This window comes from Dermacentor andersoni, chromosome 2 (assembly GCF_023375885.2).
Source record: "Dermacentor andersoni chromosome 2, qqDerAnde1_hic_scaffold, whole genome shotgun sequence".
NCBI classification, from domain to species: Eukaryota; Metazoa; Arthropoda; class Arachnida; order Ixodida; family Ixodidae; genus Dermacentor; species Dermacentor andersoni.
In genome coordinates this window covers 10,868,805-10,893,120 of record NC_092815.1, presented here as the reverse complement: position 1 = coordinate 10,893,120, position 24,316 = coordinate 10,868,805, and the positions used below count along the sequence as shown (strand labels likewise).

The 24,316-nt window shown below is 42.9% G+C and overlaps 1 protein-coding gene across 2 annotated transcripts in view; it reads left to right on the top strand.

Annotated features, from left to right (window-relative positions):
* ClpX (Caseinolytic protease chaperone subunit) overlaps positions 1-24,316 on the top strand; it is a 36,173-nt gene that overhangs the window by 8,402 nt on the left and 3,455 nt on the right. Inside the window, exons 4-10 of one of the 2 annotated variants that reach the window (XM_050190159.3) lie at positions 2,198-2,343; positions 3,149-3,329; positions 7,029-7,223; positions 12,237-12,401; positions 14,029-14,282; positions 18,144-18,443; positions 21,757-21,849. In XM_050190159.3, coding sequence (XP_050046116.1) covers positions 2,198-2,343; positions 3,149-3,329; positions 7,029-7,223; positions 12,237-12,401; positions 14,029-14,282; positions 18,144-18,443; positions 21,757-21,849 — 1,334 coding nt within the window. Of the gene's footprint in view, positions 1-2,197; positions 2,344-3,148; positions 3,330-7,025; positions 7,224-12,236; positions 12,402-14,028; positions 14,283-18,143; positions 18,444-21,756; positions 21,850-24,316 lie in introns of both variants that reach the window. The other variant, XM_055077554.2, reaches the window with a different exon arrangement.

Sequence of the window (24,316 nt, the reverse complement as noted above, 5' to 3'; positions counted from 1 at the left end):
ACTTCATTTAACCTTGGCTTCTAAATCTCGCTAGCCGACGCTACGAATTACATCCTTGTCGGAACTGCCAGAGGAGTTGCCCTCGTTGAATGCTTCGCAGGCATCCTTCGCACCTCAAAGGCCATTGTCCTCTGTGCCATCGAGGGCATTGGATATGCAGCATCTATTAAAGCCAGTCGGGTTAATCTACACATTGGCTTTAGGGCGGCCGTGACAGAGGAACTCTGTTAGCTCGGTATTTTTGCTAGGTTTATTCACGAATATAGGTCGATAGCTAGCTTTCAGGAACATTTCCGAAAAAGAAAAGTTGGCTTACATTCGAATAACTACGGGAATTTAATACAGAAAGTTTCCCACAGACATTTTTCAACACTCAAGGACTCCTGGTGTTTCTATGGACTGATCACACCATATTTTCGCACGTATAACCCGCATATAGCCCGTACGAAAAAAGTTCAAAAGAATTTAATGGTAAAGTTGAGGCACAGGTTATAAGCAAACTTCGCCTTGACATGTGGCTTCACGGCAGCGTGGTGCATGCTGCCATGAAGCCACATTTCAAGGCAACTATCTGCGCCCTTCAGTTTCGTTATCTTCTGTGGAACCGCACCATCTTCCCACCCCTGCGTGTTGAAGCTCCCTTCACCCCTCCTTCATGGTCGCTCATTCTATTGCTCCTTATGGGTCACCATTTTGCATTGAGGAGTTGGCGAATAGTGCATGCGGGGCCAGCAAACTCATATGTCACCCGTTCCAGTGGTGCTCTCTCGGTCCGTGCGATACGGTGGAGAGCCAAATCGCCGTTGGGATTTCCGGCTCAGTCGCGTTTCCTCCATCACCATGGCACATGCGAGGCTGGCTCTGTCCACACGCTGTCATGCTCTATCGTGTGAATGCTAGCTGTGAAGTGATCTGATTCATGGCACATGTCACGTGACTGATTCATTCGTGATCACCTCCGTTGTGTTTCCTTGCCAAAGAGAGAGAGAGAGAACAGTGCCACCGGCCGAAGATACGATATGGACTAGTGGTGCATCCACGAATGAAAAATGTTTTTTGCTGAAGTTTGAGCATTACTGCATGCAGTTATTTCCGCGGGTTATACGCCCATATTTTATTCTTAATGGGAAGCGTCCTTTGTGAACTTCAGGTGCTTAGTGTGTATCTATCTAGCTTTCTACACTGTGAGGCTGGCTGTGCCTACCAATTTCAGCCGCTGGGTGCTCATGCTCATGTTCGCATTGCCGGCATAGTTGCAGTATCGTCTTCACTCGAGCTCCATTATCCTACTCCCTCCCACCTTTGGTTCTCGCTTACTACCTGCGCCGAGCCAGGTGGCATGTTTAAGGAGATCCGGGGATGTTGGCTGCGGAACACCCGGTGGTGGTTGCCTCTGTACGAACAGCACTTCAAAGGCACGTTTACCATCTCGTGCATGCCAATTGGCTCCTGACGCTCACAAAGAAGCTCTTGGAAGACTGCAGCTCCATTGAGAAGTGCGTCAACTCGGGCGTTGCATTCCTCAGAGGTTTAGTTGAGCAGCTCGAGGACGGTGCACTACTGGGCACAGAGGAAGCAGAATGTGTTCGCAATGATTGAGCAGCAGCTAGACAAGCCCATGCTCTTTGCGACCCTCAGCCTGTCCGAGCTGCACAGTGAGTGCCTGCTTAAAATCTTCGAGGTTGTCAAAGAGCCGCTCAGGGCACAATTCCGCAGGGCCGATGCCATAGCAAAATGCAAAATGCTTCACATAACTTCGATTCCCACAGCACGTGAGATCTGCATAATTTTTTTCATTCCTCGCTGCTGTAACTGCAGGTCAGGTTATACACAGAAACATAAGGTATTTTGAGAAATGCTGCTGTGCAATAACTGTAGATATTCACATTAGCCAATTTCTGTAGCTGCTCAATGTTATCATGATAACTCTGTGAAAACTTTTTCATTAGAGTTTCACTGAAATGATTCTGTCAAAGGAACTGTGAGACCAACCTTTGAATGCATTAGCTATCAGAAGAACTTCAGTTTGGCCTAGTTGGTGTTTACTGCATATCATATTGACCGCAAATAAAGACAGGGACAGCAGAATAGAGGCGTTCCGCTGTCCCCGTCTTTATTTGTGGCAAATACTGTTCCATAGCAATATGACATGCATTAGCTATGCATAACCGATGGAATGTTTTGTGACTCAATGCAGCATCAACGCGATTCGTCAAGTGCGAGAAGTGTCACCACTTCTTTGTGGTCCTGTCAGACATGGACACTAAGAAGACACTTAAAGAAGCACGTATTAGTGCGGACAAATCTGGACTTGTCCGTAAGCCACCCCCTCCTCCAAAGAAGGTAGGAGGTTGTGTTTCTGTTAGCATTTCTCTACTTATTTTTTCTTGTTGTGGCATATGAGGGCTAGCTTTAGGGCTGCTGGTTGCACTTGCACGTATAGTTCATTTTCCCTGAGTCTGGCTTCTCTAAGGGTCTTGTACCTGATAGCCAGTGTAGTATGGCACAACTAAAACAGGTAGTGTGCGTGCAGTACAGCTGCAAAAGCCAAGCATTTCGGAGATAACAGGCAAGCATTGGACGTTTATTGGGAATGTGCATGCCTGTTAATAAAGGGAGCCCTGTATTGCACAATGCATAAAGGCATCTCGTCAAGTACAGCTGGGGTGTAGGCAAAAAGGGCCCATTAACACATGGATTCTGTGCTTGTTGTTGATTGTAAATTTGCCAGAAAAATCTTGAAATATTTCTCCCAAGTCCTGATCCTGTCTCAAGGGAACACAGCAGAATAGGCCTTGATTGTGCTTATTATGGCTATAATCCTGTGTGCACGAGTCACTAAGCTTTGTGGCCATCTCTTTTGCCTGCACTGAAACTGAGAGCGCTACTGCCACATCTTTGTGATGTCACATTCCATGGCTTGACTACAATGGTTGTGTTCTCCAATGCTCATTTTGGGAGTACTTTCACCTCAGTACTATGGACTCGTTTTAAAATGCTCAGTAGTGCTTGTGTTATGCATGCTTATTCTTACCGTGCATCACTAGAGATGTAGAAAAAAAGGACTTCTGCTAGACTTCTGCTAGCTATCATATCTGCACCTGTTGCATAAAATCTAGACTACTCATTTTTTTTCTTCCACTTTAAGATCTACGAGTATCTCAACCATCATGTAGTGGGACAAAATTATGCCAAGAAGGTACTGTCCGTGGCTGTTTACAACCACTACAAGCGCATCTACAACAACCTCCCTGCATCCAATAGTGCCCCGAAGGCAGAGACTGGCAGTGTCGTGGATGGCCAGAGTCATGCTGCATTCACAACAAGGGGTGAGTGCTGCATTGTGATACCTCGCTGAAATAAATTGCGGACAGTTTTTCTGTACATATGGCAAATACAGAAGTGAGCAGACAACTTCAACCAATGTGGTGTGTGTGCGACTATAGGCAGTCTGCTCTGAGCCACATCTTCAGATCTTGTGCCAGCTTATTTGTGGCCGTCTATGGTGCCACTGAGCTGGATGCCTTACAAGGACAAAGATAAGTTTACTAATGCAGTGAGCTGTTAACAGTTCTGTAAATTGATAAAAGAACTTTTATGACCTGCTGAACATATGGGTGTGCCATATCAACAGATATGTATCAAGAAGGGGGGCAAATTACGCACAGAGAGTGCTGCATCATCATCAGCCTATTTATGTCCGCTGTAGGATGAAGGCCTCTTGCAGCGGTCTCCAAATATCCTTGTCTTCTACCAGTTCAACCCATCTCATGTCTGCAAACTTCCTAATTTCATCACACCACCTAGCTATCTGCCATCCCTGGCTGCTGATCTGTCTTACACATTACATGGCCTGCACATTCCCTTTCTTTTTCCTAATGTTAACTAGAATATCAGTCATTCCAGTTCACTTTCTATAGAATCCATACCACTGTCTTCCTGTCTCTTTAACGCTAAGCATAACGTTTTTCATTCCATTGCTTGTTGTGCAGTTCTGAACTTCTCAAACTTCTTTGTTGACCTCCAAGTTTCTGCCCCATATGTTAGTACAGTGAAACCTCTATATAACCAACCTCGATATAACGAAATTCACAATGTAATGAACTATTTTCATTTCCCTATGTTAGTTGCATTGAAAGCTGTGTATTTATCTTGCGATTTAACAAAGTAATTTCGCGGCACAGTTTCAATTTGACAAAGTTTTCGTCCATTTCAATCATGTACTTGGAGTTGAGTAGAACTTGTTGCTGGGCGAGTTGGTTGGGATCTAATGAATGCATTGTAGCATTTGTAGCACTGTAGCAGCAGGGCACTGCCCTGCTGTAAGAATAAAATCAGGCGAAGTTCAGCGCTCGATCTGTCGTTTTATACTCTCCCTCCCAAGTCTTTATTTTCCTTTTTGGCACAACAATGTATCCATTAGATGTTCTTGTAGCCTGTATGGCTTGTAAATATAGCAAAAAACTATGTTGGCCGAGGCAAAAGTTATTTCAAGCGCTTTTCTGCACGAAAAGTTAGAGCAGGAAACACCGCTGTTCCATTAGTCATGTTGGTAAACAACTTGGAGAAACACGATAGCTAACGATTCCTTCTTTTTTTTTTGCGATAAAGACTTGCCCTTAAGGCATAATTCTTGGAGCGTATATGTGTATAACGATTCCTTCTGCACAAGAGGGACGGGGAGTGAGTGAACGCATGGTAACGTGATCAAGCACACATTGGGGGAGATAGTGGGCAGGAACACTCCTGCTTTCTCCTCCTTGCTCGCACCCGTGTACGGGCCTTGTGCCATTAATCTCTCTGTGGCAAGCCGGAATGGATGGTGGGCTTCACATACATTTTGTTGTTCCCGCGCATCTAGAGCCAGCTGTCGCGTAATCTCAAGTTTCCGACAGACTCAGTACAAAGTGCTTGTTCACATTGTGACTGCGAGTTCGTGGTCATCGAGCAAAATCTGTTAATGTTTGCCTGAGTTCACTTGACACCAATAAAACTATGAACTTTACTTCGTGTAGTCTCTTTGCTATCGCCATCAATGCTCCACCTTTGTGGTGAAACTGACTTTTCTTTTCTTTCTTTTTTTGGCTCAGGACCAATATCCGTATCTTTTAACATTTTTATTGTTAAATTGTGGACGCCAGCTACGGGCGCTAAGTGCAGTTAGCTATGGCGTCCAAGATTTAGGCACCGCACGACACAACACATGCAAATCTTAAACGGTGTGAGCCACATCGAGGCATTGCTCTGGTGTGATCTGCACCGCAAGCTCTGGCGCTCATAACCATGCTATTATGACCCGACCTTCTTGCGACTTGTTTACTAACAAGATGTTATCCAGATGTTATCGAAAAAAAAAAAAGAAAGTGCAGATCCCACTCAAAGTGGGAATCGATGTAAGGAAAGCTTTCCGTGCTGTTTGCTTTGATTGACGATAATTAGCGATGTTGCTGATGGCAAATGCTTAATTTCTTCCATGTTCAGTCCAACATCAGACTGGTGAGTTGATGTTGAACGTTACCTTGTGTGCACCACTGCTGTTTTTCTGCATAGCACACAGAACACACACGGGGAGGTGTTTGCTTGAGACGTTGTTGTGCACCATACTTCATAACCTCTGAGAAGGTTGAGCATACTTATTGCCTCATATGGCACATGTGAGGCAATAAGGCATCACCCATGTGAGGCAGGCGACTCACATGGGTGATGGATACGAGGAGGGGGGAGGGACGTGCATAAAAGCTATCAAGAACAAAGTTGATGGATAATTATGCCCATAGGGAGAGCATCTCGTCACTGCCTGATCGCTCAACGTCAGACGGCCGTGGCCGTTCGCCTAGCTGAGGCTCACTTGCCCCGTCATAGCACGTGCTACTTGCCGCAGAGAGCCCATCCTAACTAAACATCTCGGCAGTTTTTAGAATAGACTGGTGCCACAAGACACAACGCTTTCAAATTTCTCGGAGCTACCAGCTGGCCCTTATTTTACTACGAACTATGGATGCCGTAATTTTCACAAAGGCTTCTAAACAGGAAGCAGCCCTGCTTCGGACTGTCTACCTCATCAATGCTCGAGTGTGATGAAATAGCAGTATGCATCGTGTGATGACTATAATACTATGATCCCAAGTTGACTATAATACTATGATCCCAAGTTACTCCCAAAGATCTCTTCAGGCAAGTCAGACAGCAGATTACCAAAAGCAAGTGAAACTTGCATCATATGATACTATTGAAGTTCTAGCATAAAGCTTCATTCTTGTATTTTTAAATCTAGAATAATATAGCATGCCCGCAACGCTAAAAGCACGATTGAGTGATAGGTGACTTGCAAAATAGTGCTTGCCATCTTCCGTACGTGGCCATACCACTCACTAGAAGATCAGGCTGGGAAACAACGGTTATTTTCACTGTTAGCTAGGCTGCAACAAGTCTGGCCTGTAAACAAGAAGACACACGATAGTGCACCGCGTTGGTATTGTTTGGCCTCGTTTTTAGCACTGTTCGGTTTTCCAAGTCATGTAAAAGCTAAGTCATCGACCTTACATCATATAAGTGCATCAGTTGGTAAATGAAATTTCTTTTTTTTAATATTCTCATTTTTAAACATAGCATAAGGATGATAGAATAATTTGAGGTGAAGTGGCTCACACCTTAGCAATGAAAAAATTTTGTCAAACGTTAAGCGAAGTGTTGTTTCGGCAACACAAAAACATGCATCCTCGTCGTTAAAGCATTCTTGTCCAGGCAGTGCTAGGAGTTTGTCTTTGTGGAGTGTACAACCTCCATATACATATGAAGAGAGAGAAATGAAGGAATGGGAGGATTGGTAGTTGTCGGCGGGGAATCTCCCCCCACGAAATAAATTTCTGGCTACACCACTGGAACATTGTACAGAAATTCCTCCTTCAAAATTAATTGAACTTTTGAATCTCCTCTTGTATGCTGTTTTAACCAGCATTGTCATGACTGAATTCTGTGGTGCTACTGAATGCCAGTTTTCTTGTCTGTGTACTGCTTGTTGCCAGCAGACCTGCTGCACATTTCGGGCATCACTCACGGAAGTGCTCTGGGACTGGGCATCCAGGGTCAGCCGCCGTCACCCACAGCTCATGGCACCGACGCTGATGGCCACGGCACACGTGGGACAGATGTCCTAGATGCTTCCGATGCCGAGATAAGGCTTGAGAAAAGCAATATCTTACTCCTAGGGCCTACGGGGTCAGGTGAGTGCGATTTCTTTTGAATTCATGGCAGGCAGTAAGTGGATTACTGTTATAGAAGAAAAGTGTTTTGCTTTTTAAAGGCACCCTGAAGTTTATTGATATTTGATGCTGTGCTTGCAACACTTGCCCTGCGTGTGCCGCTGCTAGAGCAGTTAGCCACTACTCTAGCTGTGGCTGACTATATCGCACAGATGAGGGATCGGGAAATAAACTTGCTGCTGCTGTGGAAGGGCTTCCTGATGAACGTCAGAGGTACATTATGCGGACGTTAAGTTAAGCTAAATTGGTAGATTGGTGCTCTGGAATAGCAAATTTTAAGTTTCTGACAACGAACCTTTTGTAAATTGAAAATTAATTGAAATTTGAGAGCTGACTAGAGCTAGCAGTAGATGTAGGAAACTGGCTCTTGCCAAATGCCATCGCCTTAGGATTTGAATGATATATCGGGAGGCAGGCCACATTACATATGAAAATGATAGAAAACATACGTTCATTGCATGCATACTGAGTGTCATAATTGTGCTCATCAATCAGCAATGCTTAATGCCCCGTGTTCTTTTTTATGTGCATGTATGCCATAATCTTGCTTCCTTCATATCTGAGCAAAGTCAGGTTCACCATACAAACGCATTGCCTCATATCTTTCATTTGCATTCAAAAGGGAAAGGTGAAAATGTATTGCGGCATTAGACTGTACACACAGAGATTTATTTATTTATTTATTCACAGTACCTTACAGGCTCCTCATCAGAGCACAGCATAATGGACGCTTTACGTGGTTAATTATAACATGTGGTGACAAATCCATCTATATATATATAATCAGCAGCAGCAGCCTGTTTTATGTCCACTGCAGGACGAAGGCCTCTCCCTGCGATCTCCAATTACCCCTGTCCTGCACCAATCGGTTCCAACTAATGCCTGCGAATTTATTAATTTTATCGCTCCTCCTAGTCTTCTACCGTCCTCGACTGCGTTTTTCTTCTCTTGGTACACATTCTGTCACCCTAATGGTCCAATGGTTATCTAACCGGCGCATTGCATGACCTGCCCAGCTCTATTTTCTTTCTCTTGATGTCAATTAGAATATCGGTTATACCCGTTTGCTCTCCGATTCAAACCGCTCTCTTTCTGTCTCATAATGCCTAGCAATCTTCATTCCATCATTCTTTGTGCTGTCCTTAACTTGTTCTCAAGCTTCTTTATCAGTCTTCAAGTCTCTGCCCCATATGTCAGCACTGGTAAAATGCACTGATTGTACACCTTCCTTTTCAATGATAATGGTAAGCTTCCAGTCAGGAGCTGACAATGTCTGCCGTGTGCGATCCAACCCATTTTTATTCTTCTATGAATTTCCTTCTCATGATCAGGGTTCCCTCTCATTAATTGACCTAGGTAAACATACTCCTTCACAGACTCTAGAGGCTGACTGGCGATCCTAAACTTTTGTGCTTTTGCCCGGCTATTCATCATTGTCTTCTGCATATTAATCTTCAATCCCACTCTTACACTCTCTCTGTTAAGGTCCTCAATCATTTGTTGTAGCTCGTCTGCATTGTTGCTGAATAGAACAATGTCATTGGCAAGCCAAAGGTTGCTGAGATTTTCGCCGTCTATATTTACTCCTATAAGCCTTTCCAGTTTAATAGCTTGAATACTTCTTTTAAGCACGCAGTGAATAGCATTGGAGAGATTGTGTCTCCCTGCCTTACCCCTTTCTTTATAGATATCTTCCTGCTTTACTTATGTAGAATTAAGGTAGCTGTAGAACCTCTGCAGATATTTTCCACGGCATTTACGTAAGCGTTCTGTACTCCTTGATTACGTAATGCCGCTATGACTGTTGGTACCTCTACTGAATCAAATGCCTTCTTGTAATCTATGAAAGCCATATAGAGAGGCTTATTGTACTCTGCGGATTTCGCGATAACCTGATTAATGACATAGATGTGATCCATTGCAGAGTATCCCTTCCTGAAGCCAGCCTGTTCCCTTGGTTGACTAAAGTCCAGTGTTGCCCTTATTCTATTGGAGATTATTTTGGTAAATATTTTATATAATAATGGGAGTAAGCTAATGGGCCTATAATTTTTCAATTCTTTAACGTCTCCCTTTTTGTGGATTAGTATAATGTTTGCATTCCTGCAGTTTTCTGGGACCGTTGCAGTCTATAGGCACTTCGTATAAAGAGCCGCCAGTTTCCCAAGCATTATGTCTCCATCTTTGATTAAATCGACTGTTGTTCCATCTTCTCCTGCCGCTCTTCCTTGTTTCATGTCTTGCAAGGCCCTTCTGACCTCATCACTTGTTATGGGAGGAGTTTCTGTATCCTGTTCATTACTGTTTCTAGTGGAGGTAGCCTGATTCGTCTGGGTATTGTACAGGTGAGTATAGAATTCTTCCGCTTCTTTTACTATATCTTCGAGATTGCCGATGATAGTACCCTGCTTATCTTTCAGTGAATACATCTTGGCTTTTCCTATGCCAAGTTTCTTTCTCACTGATTTCAGCCTGCGTCCATTTTTTACGGCTTCTTCAGTCTTTCCCACGTTATAGTTTCGAATATCACTTATTTTCGCCTTGTTGATCAGTTCATCTCTTGAGTTGGACACTTTCATTCTTTGTCGTTTCTTTATTAGGTCCTTTGTTACTTGGGAGAGCTTGCCTACTGGTTGCCTTCGTGCCTTGCCTCCCACTTCAGTTGCTGCCTCTGAAGTCAGCCTAGTTACGGTTTCATTCATTAGCTCTATGTCATCATCATCTCTCCGTTCTAATTCAGCATATTTGTTTGCAAGTACCAGCCTGAATTTGTCTGCTTTTACCCCTACTGCCTCTAAGTTGACCTGTTTCTTCTTGACAAATTTTGCTCTTTCTCTCTTCAAATTGAGGTGAATCCTAGCACTCACTAACTTATGATCAATGCACTTTACCCTACCTATCACTTCTACATCTTGCACTATGCTGGGATCAGCAGAAAGTATGAAGTCAGTTTCATTTCTTGTTTCACCATTAGGGCTTTTCCAGGTCCACTTTCTGTTGCTACGCTTCCTAAAAAAGGTGTTCATTATTCGAAGCTTATTCCTTTCTGCAAATTCTACCAGAATCTCTCCTCTAGCGTTCCTAGTATCAACGCCGTAGTTGCCAATTGCGTGTTCACCAGCCTGCTTTTTCCCCACTTTTGCATTGAAGTTGCCCATTATTACAGTATACTGAGTTTGTACTTTTGTCATCGCAAATTCAACAACTTCATAAATCTGATCTACTTCCTCATCATCGTGACTGGATGTTTGAGCGTAGGCTTGTACTACCTTTAATCTATACCTCTTATTAAGTTTCATTACGACTACAGCTACCCTCTCATTAACCCTTTGAGGGTCAATGACATAAATATACGGCGCCGCGAAAAAGTCCAGAATGGTCGATGCCATATATTTACGGCACCGTCTGCATGTTTTAAACGTGTGGCAAAATCCTAACTTTTTCTTTTCTGGCATGTGCTGCCATTATGTAGGAATACAGGGAATTTTTTTCTCGTGACGCCCTTTCTCGGTTTTCATTGCATGGTTTGTTTTAGAGCTAGTTTGCTCTGGCCCGTTTATATACTACCGCTCACGCATTGGTGCGCGCGTGGGCAGGCGGCGGTTTCGGCTTCTTGCACTCCAAAAACTGATGGCCGTCTCGTTACTAATCGCTCAAAAAGTGACTACCTGTTTCTCGCTTGTTTAGTGCTCACAGAGGTGAGTATAGGAAGGATGCCGCCGTGCATGCGTTCCTTTTGTTTTCTTTTTTTGGAGACTCGTGAAAACTAATTGCCTCTGGTTGTCGATAAGATGAAGATCAGCAGAAGTTTGCCACATGTTTTGCTTTTTTGACGGGCACACAACCACAGTTTTCTTGAGTGCGCTCACCTACGTAATTTGATTACGCTATGGATGTAAATATTAGTGTAAGAGCAGGAACATTTGACACTTGCAAAATATTCTCATGTGCACATTTTCTAAGCCTTATGTTTCTAAGTCATTTTTAAGCCTTCTAACAACACATGAAAATTTTAATTCTTATAAGTTTATTTCCTTTTTTATTGTTGTTATTCATGAATAAACAGTACATATATACCAACGCAAAATATTTTTTTCTCACTTTACAGTCACCGTAGAAAAATTATGGTAAATTTTTTTCAAAATAGGTTCCTCAGAAGAATTGGAATCTGCAGTAAAAAAAATCGACCCTGGGTGATTGCATATAACAAAAAAAAAAATCATAGGGTTAATGCTGTGGAATTTGTCAATGTTGCCTGCTATGTCGTTATGGATTAGGAATCGTACCCCGTATTGCTTCTTATCTAGGAGACCTCTGTAGCAGAGGACATGTCCATTATTCAGCAATGTATAAGCAATGTACACGCAAAAAATAAGTAAGAACATGGTCAACCGAGAATACAGGTGGACAGATTAAAGCAAGTTATACAATGCTTAACATAAAATTAAATTTAACAAGGAAAAAGAAAAGTGCGACAGAACACGTCAGAAACAAGTGAATCAGGTTTTCGACAAGTATTGTACAGATGGAACGCTATTTAGGTATGAAATGTTCACGCAGACAGCCATGGAATGCTACGCAATCTGTAATGGCGATGATATCATCAGGAACATCGTCCCAAAGTGAGATGGCATGCGACAACGCCGATGAGTTAAACACTTGTGTCTTATCATTTCTTTATTCCTAATGCAAACAAAATTTAGCTTGACTCCTGCTGCTGGTTTCAGTAAATATGAAGTTATTCATTGAGACTCTGCTTTCTGATGTGGTGCATCATTTATTGCTCTGTTTAATGTTCTCGTACATTTTGGAGGTCATGCTTCTTGCCTGCCTGAGCATCTGTGTTAAAACACATGCTGATTTGACTTTTCTGCAACAGTCTGAAGCCAGGCTTGAGTGTACTCAGTGTTCTTGTTGCACTTGAAGAATTTTAAAAAGTCATTTCTCATCTAACTGTGTTTCTGTACCCTACAGGGAAGACACTATTAGCCCAAACAATAGCGAGGTGCCTAGATGTGCCATTTGCCATTTGTGACTGCACGACGTTGACACAGGCTGGTTACGTTGGGGAAGACATCGAGTCAGTCATTGCCAAGTTGCTTCAGGATGCAAACTTCAATGTGGACAGAGCGCAGCAAGGCAAGTTTGCTGTGAACAATGCCAATGCAATCTGCGCAGTAATTGATACTCAGCCTGAATATCGCCACTGATGTCATTTTCGTGTTGTCAAAGCACAAATTGCTCTCAGTATTACGATGTGCTAGGCTTGTGTGAATACTATTTTTTTTTTCATTTGAAGCAATGTCAAAGGGAATATTAATTAGTGTCAAATGAATTCGAAGTGAATAGTTTGAATAGTTGTGAGATTTGCATAAAACCTTGACATAGCAAGCAGTTATAGCAATTATAATAGCAATTATAGCAATTAAAGCTAATAATAATAGCAATTATAGCAAGCAATTATAACAGAACTGCCAGTGTAACAGCCATGAAAACTAGCCTTTCTCTTCCATCACTTGCAGCTCGATGTAAAGTTTCCCGTTTATCATTATTTCACAAAATTTTTCACCATACAACACTGCGTGATCTATCCATTCACACTACGTAACTCGTCGCATTGATCATTCTTACAAGGTTCACGTCCATTCTTGCAGCACAAATACATTTTCCCAGTCATTCGTACCTCGGACATCACTAGAGTGGAACCACCTTCCCGCAAACATTGTATCCATCTGCAATAATTTCTTTTGTGATGCCTTAACCAACATTACTTGCTAGAATGCTGTTTAATGTACTTGTATATCTTGTCCTTTTTTGTAATAGCTTTTGTAATTGTTCATTGTATTCCTACTGAATTATTTGCCAAATTGTATTTTTAGTTGTATTTTTTTTTTCTCTTATAAGACTTACTGTTTGAATTTACCTGTAACCCACTACCCTCTGTAAAGCCTTCACAGGCCTTGAGAGTATAATAAATGAATGAATGAATGAAGATGTTTATAAATATAAGAAAAGTTGGTTCCTCGCTTGCAAAAAAGGAATTTCTTTTTTTCCTTATACAGTCAATGCTCATTAGAACGGACCGTAATAATACAGTGAAACAGTTCCATTATATCTGAAGACCATTTTATCCAAAACTAATGCCGCAGTATGTTGTCAAATGGTAAAACTTTGCATATACAGTTAAACTTTGATACTGTATATAACAAAATTCAATATAATGAAATTCTCGGCATAGCAAAGTATTTAACTTTATATAGCTTATGGTCCTTAGAACACCACGTATGTTGAACCTCAATATAGTGAAGTGTGTTTAATCTTTAGTCACGTGTAGAAGTACTACGAGTAAATGAAAAAAATGTGAGACATACGATTTCCCTCCTCATTTCTATACATTGGGGGCCTGTCATTGCTGCTCATGTTAAGTGCACACAAGCCCACGCATATGTGCTTGTTATGCAGTGTTATACAACAGTGAAAGAACAGGATTTTATATGCTGTTTTAGTAAAGGCTAAATCATTGTGAAGGAAGGAACATTGGTTGCCAGACAAGTTTTCAAGGTGTCTTGGCTCATGAGAAATATGCCATTCCAAACCCCTTACTTCTGTGCATTTGTAAGCGGACAACAGAACTGCAATGTGTTATCCCTATAGGTTACAGTAAGAAACTGTGTGGCTCTAAGAAATGGTGGTTGACATATTAATTGCTTCTGTTACATTAGTTCATCAGAGGATGCAAAATAGTGGCATTCCCTGGCCTGCACAGGAATAGTGTTCCTGGATGAAGTCGACAAGATTGGAGCTGTGCCAGGCATCCATCAGCTGAGAGACGTGGGTGGAGAAGGGGTGCAGCAAGGCATGCTGAAGATGCTTGAAGGTACCTTGGTCAGCGTGCCTGAACGCAGCTCTCGCAAGCTTCGGGGCGACGCCCTTACTGTTGATACAACGAATGTGCTTTTTGTGGCCTCCGGAGCTTTCAATGGCCTTGACCGCATTGTTGGACGCCGGCGCAATGAAAAGGTACTATCAACCTTGCTTTTACTCTAATAGAAAGAGGGGTCAGGGACAACGTTACCACATTTTATGTAACCTTTGGTTAACAAGGCTTTTTTCCTGGTCTACAGAATGGCATGGATAACTTTGTTTCACACAGTCAGGAGCATTTCAAGCATTTCTTTTCTGGTATTGCATATGCTAATAAATAAACAGTAAAGGTGGGTGGATATCCGAAGTTTCGAATACCAGTTGAATATTATACAAAAGCTATTCATATTTGTATCTGAAAAATAACTATTTGGCATTTTCAAATAGTTGAAGCTAACCAAATATTTTGCAACAATCTACTGTTAAAGTCTTGCTGTGGTTCTCTGTCTACTAAAAGTGGATTGAAGGTTATCAGAAGTGAAAAAACAGCCAACAAAAGCTTTGAGTCAATGCTGATTCAAAATGAGTAATGCAAGCTTCGTTTTCGGCTTTTCGGTAGAAGCCTACATGACAACCATGATTGCTGCTTATAGTCACTTAGTGCTTTTGAAAGTCCAGTCATGTGGCAGTTTTATCTTTTACGTATTGCAACGGGCCAGTTTACATGTTTACACAGTTTACACAGGACCTTCCGCAGCTTTTTTTTTTTTTTCCGGCAACTTCTGATCTTTATTTAGCAACCATTTATTTAACGTTTTTAGAAAGCTAGTTATATAGCAGCCATTCATTCTTGGAAAACTTCTTTGCAGCTAAGCTCTACATATACCGAGAGGCTATTCATGTGGCTTTTTAATGTCAATTAGTAATCTTGTTATAAAACTGATCCTTTGTCCCTGATAGCTGATGGCCTTTTTTGCACTAGTGAGTACAGGCATGGTAACAAATAAATGATGCCAAAGCAAATATTCCTGCTGTAAATATATGCATCTGGATGTGACTGTTCAATCTTCTATAGTTACTATGTGTATTCAATTCATATTCACAAAAATTAATATTCGCCCACCCCCTAATAAACAGCCTTTCCAGAGTTGCAAATTCTTACTGAATCATGGATTACTTTTAGCAAAAGTACCACTGAATTGCCACTATAATGAAGTATCTAAGTTTTTATAACCTCTTGTCCATAGAACACCATCTATTTAGAACCTCAATATAACCTTAATATAAGTGTGTTCGTATGCGATTTCACTATAATGAAATTTCACTGCCGCCACAAAGCAATCCCAAGACAATAAATGAAAACTTCCACGGACGCAGATGGTCAAATGATTTAATTATAAGGGGTGACTTGCAAACGCACCTCTCAAATCGTGAGCTGCATAACAAGAGTGATCGCCAAAATGGAGCCACGTCATGTTCCATATAAAGTCCAAGTGCGATAAGATCCTATCACACCCTGCACACTAGAGTGTACTAGACAGTGGTCGAGTGGGCTGAACGGCGTTCTCCCGCTGAGGCGCTGCGTGTGGAAAAATAGTGCGAGGGCACTGCGAGCGAACTGGATTGGGGCGTTGACATGCTTCACGGCATATTCAACGTAATTTCACTGCGGGCATGAGACCGATTGCGTGCATACGCTCTTATAATGGTGCTTTATTTCAACTGCAAATTTATATTGACACCTTTTTGCTACATATACATGTTTGAGGCATGGGTTATACAACGTGATGTCTTCAATTTTGCTGTCGTCTAGTGCGTCGTCTGCTAGCGAGTGCGCGTTTGTTGCGCGGACGCTGGCAGAAACCCAGTTTTTCTCGCAGAAAGTCTGTGCAGTAAAATTTTTGAGGGTTTTACTTGCCCTGGTGTGCCCACGATTCTTATCGGCCGGTACCAATTGTAGGTTTAGCCAGTTGAAGTGCTGTTTTTAACACAGTTTTCTAAATGTAACACGTCATTTTTGCCACAAAGCTGCTTATCTGCGACATGAAGCTACGTAAAAAGTTTTTATTGATACCATGTCATTTCATGTGCTGTTCTTGTTGGTGGAATATTGATCAGGGACAATGATCAAAGACAACAATTTTATAGTGAAATAAAGCAGGTTGACTGCGTGGCACAAGAAGATGCAGATGACTAATGTGCTTCTAGGTAAACCTAAGAATACATAGACATATATATTCACAACATATATGTAAGAGAAAAATTATCAGATATTCAAAATGCACTGATTGAAAAAGTGAAAGCCCCTGACTGGAATAAGCGTGTTTCTTTTAAAAGCTGCACCAGCCCCAGGTGAACCAGTCGACTTTCCGAGGAAAGGAATCAAGGCAATTACTGGATGTTAATATGAACAACAATGTTAAGGAAAAAATATTGCTTATGTACTCAAACCGAATCGGGGAGACGGGGAAGACTTTATCAATGTAATTTGCGTAGCTTGTCTGGCGATCTTCAACGTGCTGGCAAGCAAAATTAATTAAAAACATATAGTCTAATTGAGTGGTGCTTGCTGTCCAAATCGTATTCGACTTCAGAATTCACTATTAAAAATAATAGCTGTTTTCATTCGAATGCAACGCATAACAAGACTTTTGAAGCCTCGAAGGTGAGGGGCCGATGCAAGTGAGGACTCTTATTCCGAATGATTGTACTGCTGGAGAGTCGTGGCTGTTGCGCAGAGGCGCACCAGTTCCTGAGAGAACTAATGCGTGGGTGCTAATGGGTTCTGCGGAACAAGTTCCCAGCTGTCATTCAGTATAAACGCCCCGGTTTGGGGCAGCCTGTAAATCTGCTAACTTGATTCAGGCAAGCGAAACATTTGACAGTCATGTCTGCAACCCATTAAAACTGGGTGCCCAGTGTGGTGCCACACTTGTCTTCTTCAGTGAACAGAGCAGATCTGGAAAGATCTGCACGTGTATGTGGGGCATGCTGTTCTTTTGATTCATTAATGTCCTTATGATAGTGCATTGGATAGCGGAAAGCAGCCGTTTATAATACAGAAGCTGCTTAGTTGAGCGGACATACAGTTCAGAATGGCATTACATTCAGGCATCAAATATATATGAGACTCTAGAAAAAATTCCGAAGGCTGGAGCTGCCTTTTTTTTATCTTTTTAAACAAATTCTGGCATTTTACGTCTCCCTATAAGGTTATGAAGCACCCTGTTCAGTTCTCACAACATGGGGTTTTTTAATGTGCGCCTAAACAGAAGTACACGGGTGTTTTTCCACATTATTTCTATCAAATTTTGCGACCTGGTTTGAACCCGTGAGCTCGAGTTTAGCAGCGCAACGCCATATTCGCTAAGTAGCCACTAATTAGGCTACTGAGCCGCTTTCCTTTTTGTTGTTGTTAAGCATGGACCAAACATGGTTCAAGATTTATCATAATGAATTGTTTGCTTATTCAAATTTGCTTTTTTCGATTGCCTGATAATTTGGAAAATTCTACGGCCTCATTCTCTGGAAGAAAATTGGCCGACGACTGTACTTATTTGCATGAAAGGTCGAATTTCAATACAACGAAATTTCCATAGAACGAAGCAAATTGCGCATTTTAGCAACTTGGTTATATCACGGTTTAACTGCAGTTCTACTGCCAAGGAGCTGGTACTGTATTGTGAGGACGAGCTGTGGCCTTTACACTTCTGTGACAAACTGTACAGGTTCTAGCAGGATGCAAACAAAGGGCACCTAAGCAGTTTAATATAATCAAAGGTCTGCTCTTTTGATTGAACCATACCTAAAGAACTGGCATGGTAACTGAATGGTGGTTATGTGAATGGCCTTGAACATGTTTCTGGATTTGTTCTTGGCCAATTTAATGCAGGGTCGTAGAATGCAGACTCTGTACGTGCAGTGCATTCTAGCTTGAAATCGGCTGAGGCTATTTCTGTGTGGTCGAAGTGTAAGGTGGAGCGATGGTGGTTCGTGTTTCCTCGCCTCTCTTCGCAGTATCTCGGTTTCTGTGCCCCGTCACTCGACTCTCCAGGGCGGCGGGCCGCCTCACAGGCAGGGTTGGCCAATGCCTCGCCCCACTCCAGTGCCAGTGATGACAACGCCGAACGTGATGCTCTGCTTCACGGTGTGGAGGCCCGGGACCTCATTGAGTTTGGCATGATACCTGAGTTTGTGGGGCGTTTCCCTGTGCTGGTGCCTTTCCACAGCCTGAGTGAGGACATGCTGGTGCAGATTCTGACGGAGCCGCGAAATGCGCTGGTGCCCCAGTACCAGATGCTCTTTGGCATGGACAAGGTGGGTTGCCTCCTTGGAGGAGCTCTGAACCACAATTTACTCCAAAGCTTTGTTTTCACCTAGCACCTCTAGGGCACTGCCTAAGCGACGTCCTCTCACAAACATTTTCCAAGACCATGTCGCCTTCACATGCACTCGGGGAGATGCAAGGCACACACGCATGCATAAATTAAGTGCATCTGCATGCTTACCATCTTTAAAAATAAGATTTTGTGCTCACCATTGCTTTGTACTTTCTCTAAATATACAACAGGATTGCATACTTTAGTCGACATTGTTGAGTAACATGCTTGGCATGGTTGCTTGCCTGAATTAGTTTAAAAAAAAGACACTGGTTGCTCTATAGTATATGAGCATTCTTTTGCATCTGGTAAGTGCTCTACACGCTGCACCTGTGCACCTTAGATAAAGAAACCTATTTAGAAGTCCTCTAAATATATTTTGTTTTAACACCAAGATAGGCAGTCTTTGTTCAGCAAACCAGTATTTTAATACTTTTCACAAAAGTTCAGATTTCTTTGAACATTGCTCTTGGCACTTAAAGTAACACTAAAGGGAAGCATTGGCGGGTTACACTTGTGGAATTGTAAATAGGTCAGCCTTGCAGGAAGCGGAAGGGCTTGGTGTGCCAGAAAGGAAGTGGAAACGAAAACGTGGTAGTCATGCCACTTTAGTCTCTGTACCAGCAACCTATGATGTCATATCCCGGCACAATCTTGCTGTAGATAACTGATCCTTTACTAATACATAGTACTTAATTTTCACTCAAAAACAAACAAGAGTGTGAACTGGGCTTTTCTTGTGCAAAAAATGACCCTAACGTGTGAAAATGCTTTGATTACGTGACATTATAGCCATGCCTTTGAGCCATGGTTTGGGTGCAAAATTAAACTAAAAGAGTTCAGTCTTTTATTTACTCATCTAACTAGTAACTCTTTCCATGTGTTTTTGCCAAGTATCCCTGTAGCCATTGTGCCCTTTGGATTGTTCGAATAAACAACTGAACTGTAACTGTGTATAGTTTGTGGGGCCTAGCATCTCACAGGAGTGCCGACCACTGTGGGTCTGGGCTTAGCGAGCCTCAGGGCCACGTCAGTGGCCATCTCGCATAGTCTAGCGTGCCACTCTGTGCGCATTCAGCCTGCAAAAGGTGCCGAGTGCTGCATGTCAAGAAACTCGGTATAGCCCTAGGTTGACCCTTCGAGGGTCAATTTTTTTTTTTACCTAATGTGACCCTCTTATGGTCAAATTTCTTTATTGCAGATTTAAAATCTTCAAACTAATCCTATTTTGAAAAATCTCTGCTGCAATTTCTTTAGACTGACCATAAAGTGACCAAAAATATTTTATGTAGGTAAACATGCATTTTTTATTCATGAGCACAGATGGGCTTCCATAAATACTTACAATTGGGGTGTGCGAATATAAAAATGTTTGAATACGATTCAATTATAAATACTTAGCATCAAATATCAAATAATGATATACACATGCATTCATTAGCAAGTTGGTTTATTTTAACATTTTGGAACATTGCAATTGCATTGTCATTGGTAAAAAAATTAAACTAGTTAGCCGTTATACTCAAAGCTTTTGTGTTTGGCTCATGTTAGCTTTGAAGGATGGAATAATTTCTGCTAGTTGTCTGTTCTCGCCAACCTGTACCTTAGCATACCGCATCAATTTCACCTCAGCACAGAGACATTTGACCCTGTACCAGTTGTCACTCATTGCATTTTCTATCAAGCAATAAGCTCAGAATTGGGGGTGGAACCAGCAAAGGAGTGCACCCTCGCTGTTCACAAACCCGTGCCCCTTGCGACTGAGGGGCTGGCTATTCTGCACAGCTTAGACGTCCAGTGGCTAAGCATGTTTTACAGGTGAAATTTCACCAGCAGCATGAAATTATTGCAAAATTCAGCAGAAATTCATATACACTTCATTAGATTAGATAGAAATAAACGCTAAGAACCGTGTTTTCTCCCCCATGGCAAGCAATATATTCGATTTGTTCTGAATATTAGTATCCAATCGAATACGAATATTAAAAATATCATATTCGATAATATTCAAAATTTTCAAATATTTGCACACCCTAATGTATAATAGGAATAAAAATGCAGATACACTGAAATAGATATATTCTGATTCGGCACTTGAGTAGGAATCGCTTGCAGCCGAGCAACCATCGGAGGAATCGCTGCTCGAATCGCTTGCAGCCGAGCAACCAGCGCGCACGCCCTTAGCGTAATCGAGCCATGTGTGTAAGCGCACACAAGTAAACTAGATGGTTGTGCGCCCGCCATAGAAACCAAACGGGCGAGAGACTTGCAGTAATCCTTCATTTTGTCACCAATGAGGGGCAATCACTTTTTCTGAGCCGAGTCTTGAGAAAAGAAACATAGGCATGGCAGCATCGTTTGTACGCAGCTGCATTGTTTGTATATACCAGTGCCTGCCTGTGAACTGATCTAATTGCACCCCTATGAGCAACAGATGGGAGAACATGTAGATGGTGCCATAAACATATGGCATCGACCATCTGGGACTTCTTTTTGGCAGCGTAAATTTACAGCATTGACCCTCAAAGAGTTAATGAAGACAGGCATACTTGCCTCTGGCGACACCCAACACTGCACAGATGCCTGGTCCCAAGGTGGCATGGGAAGCAAGGAGGCCCCCACTCCTACGGTGAAAATTACAGAAAAGACGGTCGCTAGCACATCGCTGTGGGAGGATGACTCTTCGCGTCTCACCGCTAAAAGAAAAGTGTCCCTGTAGCTATATGCTGCATGCTCTCGCGATGACCGGCGAGCCTGCTCATGAGAGCTAAGGCAATCTCCGTTGGCTTGGGCCTCAGATAAGTGTGGCTTGGTGTAGTATGACCATGCACAAGCACTAGGCACGGCTCTTTGGCATAGCATTCGGAAAAGGTGCAACACCAGGCAAGTACTTGTCAAAGCTGCGAGGCACCATAGGCTAGCTCGGGTCTGAGCGCAGCCCAAAACAAAGGGGTTGGCGGGTGCGAGAAAAAACATGTACGCAGTTGATGCTGTTCTGGAGAGGTTCTCTCGTGTGCTCGCCCAGCTGATCATGCTGCCACGGCCAGCGTGGTTGGTTGTGTAATGCGCCACTGCTGAAAACGGGTCTGTGGAAAAAGCCACCCCAATAAGCGTCACAGGTGAAAAGGTAGAGGCATAGGGACGACAGAATAAGCTAACGCCTGCACAGAAGTGACAGAGTGCACCACAATCTCCACGAGTTACACAGTTTGGCTTGGAGAATGTGCTCCAAATTTGAATTCCTTTTTCAGGTGGAACTGACCTTTGAGCCAGAGGCATTAAGAGCGATTGCTCATCTGGCCATGGAGCGCAAGACCGGTGCGAGAGGACTGCGGGCAATCATGGTGAGCAGCACAACATACTAACTTCTTTTTGGCTACATTGTAAAGCTTTCTGCGACAGGCGTAGAGAGTTGTTCAATTTTCTTGAGATTCTTGAAAAGCAACAAAAGGAGCTTTGATAAGTGATTGTTTTTGATTCAGCAATAGGCAGCCTAATCCAACAGGACCTGCTGTTATGCCAGTAACCTTCGTGGTGTTACTATGTGCATAAATGCAGATCCTCAGAATGACCACAGGATTGATATTCAGGCCCTTTGTCTTGGCTGCGGATGCATGATTACTTAGTGTACAATCAAATCTAGCTATAACGAAGTCACATCCATCAGTGAAATATATGTTTGTTATAACCTATGCAGTCAGCGTTTAAGTTTTCGGACTCCCAAGGGACTGTGAAAACGTCCGAAAAATTGTGCAGTCTGAAAAAAAGAATGCAGGCAGAAAGCTCAACACTTCATAGGTATTTCTTGAATGGAGAGGGTCAATGATGGAGTACCAGACTTGTGCAACTCTGCCAATGTATTGTTGAGGCGGCTCTGAAAAAAGTTGTTTATAAAAATTTCTAAAACTCTGACAGTGGGTGCCTTCAATGTAGCTGGTGCTATCTTCAGCTGGGTCAACATCGCCTGTTACTGCTTTAGCCTGCGATAAAATCGTTGATTCTCTTTTGCATGGTGTTCCACTTGCATGTGATGATGTTTCCTTCAATTTCAATCAAAATCACATCATCACTGTACACTGATCATAGCATGATCAGTGCTGGCGTCAACTCCGCATACAGTTCGAGATCTTTGTCAGTGTTGGTGAATCCGTCAAATGTTATTCTGGTTTGAATCGAAACGCTAGCAGTGCACAGGTCGTCGAACACAAAGTCCACAGAAGGAGATTGATCACACATGCTGTCATTCTCTCCGGGTGAGACAACCGTCTCGGTGCCAAGTGTGAAGGGCATAATGGCAAAAGCAGTCGCGAAGCGCTTCTTGTGCCTTCCACAAGTCCCCAAGCATGCCGACAACAGACCTAAGGTCAACAGTGAAACTTTTGCCGCTGTCCGAGCACAGCGCCATGCGGCTGAGCCACACATGACCTGTACAAAAGCTTCAGGTTGTGGATCACGCCTTGGTCCATTAGCTGCAGGATTGCTGTTGTGAACAGGTAGGGTTTCCCCCCTTAGGACACCTTCGATTCTTCGATTTCCCTATGAGGAGCATTGGAAGCTTCTTGCTGCCTGACATGTTGCTGCCAACAAGGACGGTCACATGCTCTTTGCTTTGTTTGCCACTATTGCAGGGATCACCAACAAATGCAAGTGTTTTCTCTGGGAACATTTTTTAGAACAGTCCAGTTTCATTGCAGTTAAAGATGTTCTAAGGTGCGAATTCCTGCAACAAAGACTGTAGGTTTTCATTCCGATACTGTGTGACGGCTGAATCATTGACAGCGCCAATTTCCCTGCACATCTTAAACTTGGGGTAATTGCAATTCTCAATAATTTCTGAGCTGCCCCATGACTGAACTTCAAATCCTCGACGTTCATTTGAAGTGCAAAAGCCTCCGCCTTTTGCTTCAAGATACTACCTAAGACCGGGATTCACTTTGCGATCATGGTATTTAGCCACACGAGGAGCACTTCCTCAAGCTTTGGATAAACACCCTGACTCGAATTTTTTTTTTAGCCCCAGTTGACTTTCCGGCCACTTCCAAGATCTTCAACTTGTTTTTCATGAAATCCAAAACCGTTTGCTTTGGAATTACGAATTTCTTGCCCACATCGACTTGTGACTGGCCGCTTTCAACTTGCTTGATGATGGCAGCTTTCTTTTCGATCGTCAGCCTACGATTGGCTTTGCACACTTCGAAGCCACGGGCGAAAATGACGAAGGCATAGTAGGCGCCATCACTGTCAGCAGTGAATCTACTTGATGAAAAGCACAGCACCAAACAGTGGGAAGCTTCTTAGCGAACATCAAAGAGAGCGCACAGAAGCACAACACGGCCACACAACCTACCACAAAGCTAACCAAACAACATATGGATAAACACAACGGGCTATGCCCATAGTTACGGCTGGCTGCGGCTGCCAGTGGATTGGCGAGCAAGAGTGCGGGTTTGAGGTTTTGATACGATACTGTGGCCGCAGTGCTACGGCTGGCTATGGCTAGTGGACCAGCATGCAGGAGTGTGGTACGGTTATGGTGGCTAGATGGGTAGGTGTGCCATCTCCCGGGCGGGAAGCGTGGCTCAGCACTTCTCTGCTTCATGATGACAAATGTGGCACTTCAGTTTGCAAGAATTAAAATTCAGCTGATCAAGTGGCTAGCTTCATGGTGCTGTTCATGAGTTCGAGCTTGCGCTGCTCAATACCGACCAATCTGGTGGGCTTGAGCTATGGAGGAAGGAAGAAACATAAGCCAGTGCTCGTGGCAGTCGTTTTCTTTTGAACTGCAGCCACTGCACTTCATGCTGAATTTTC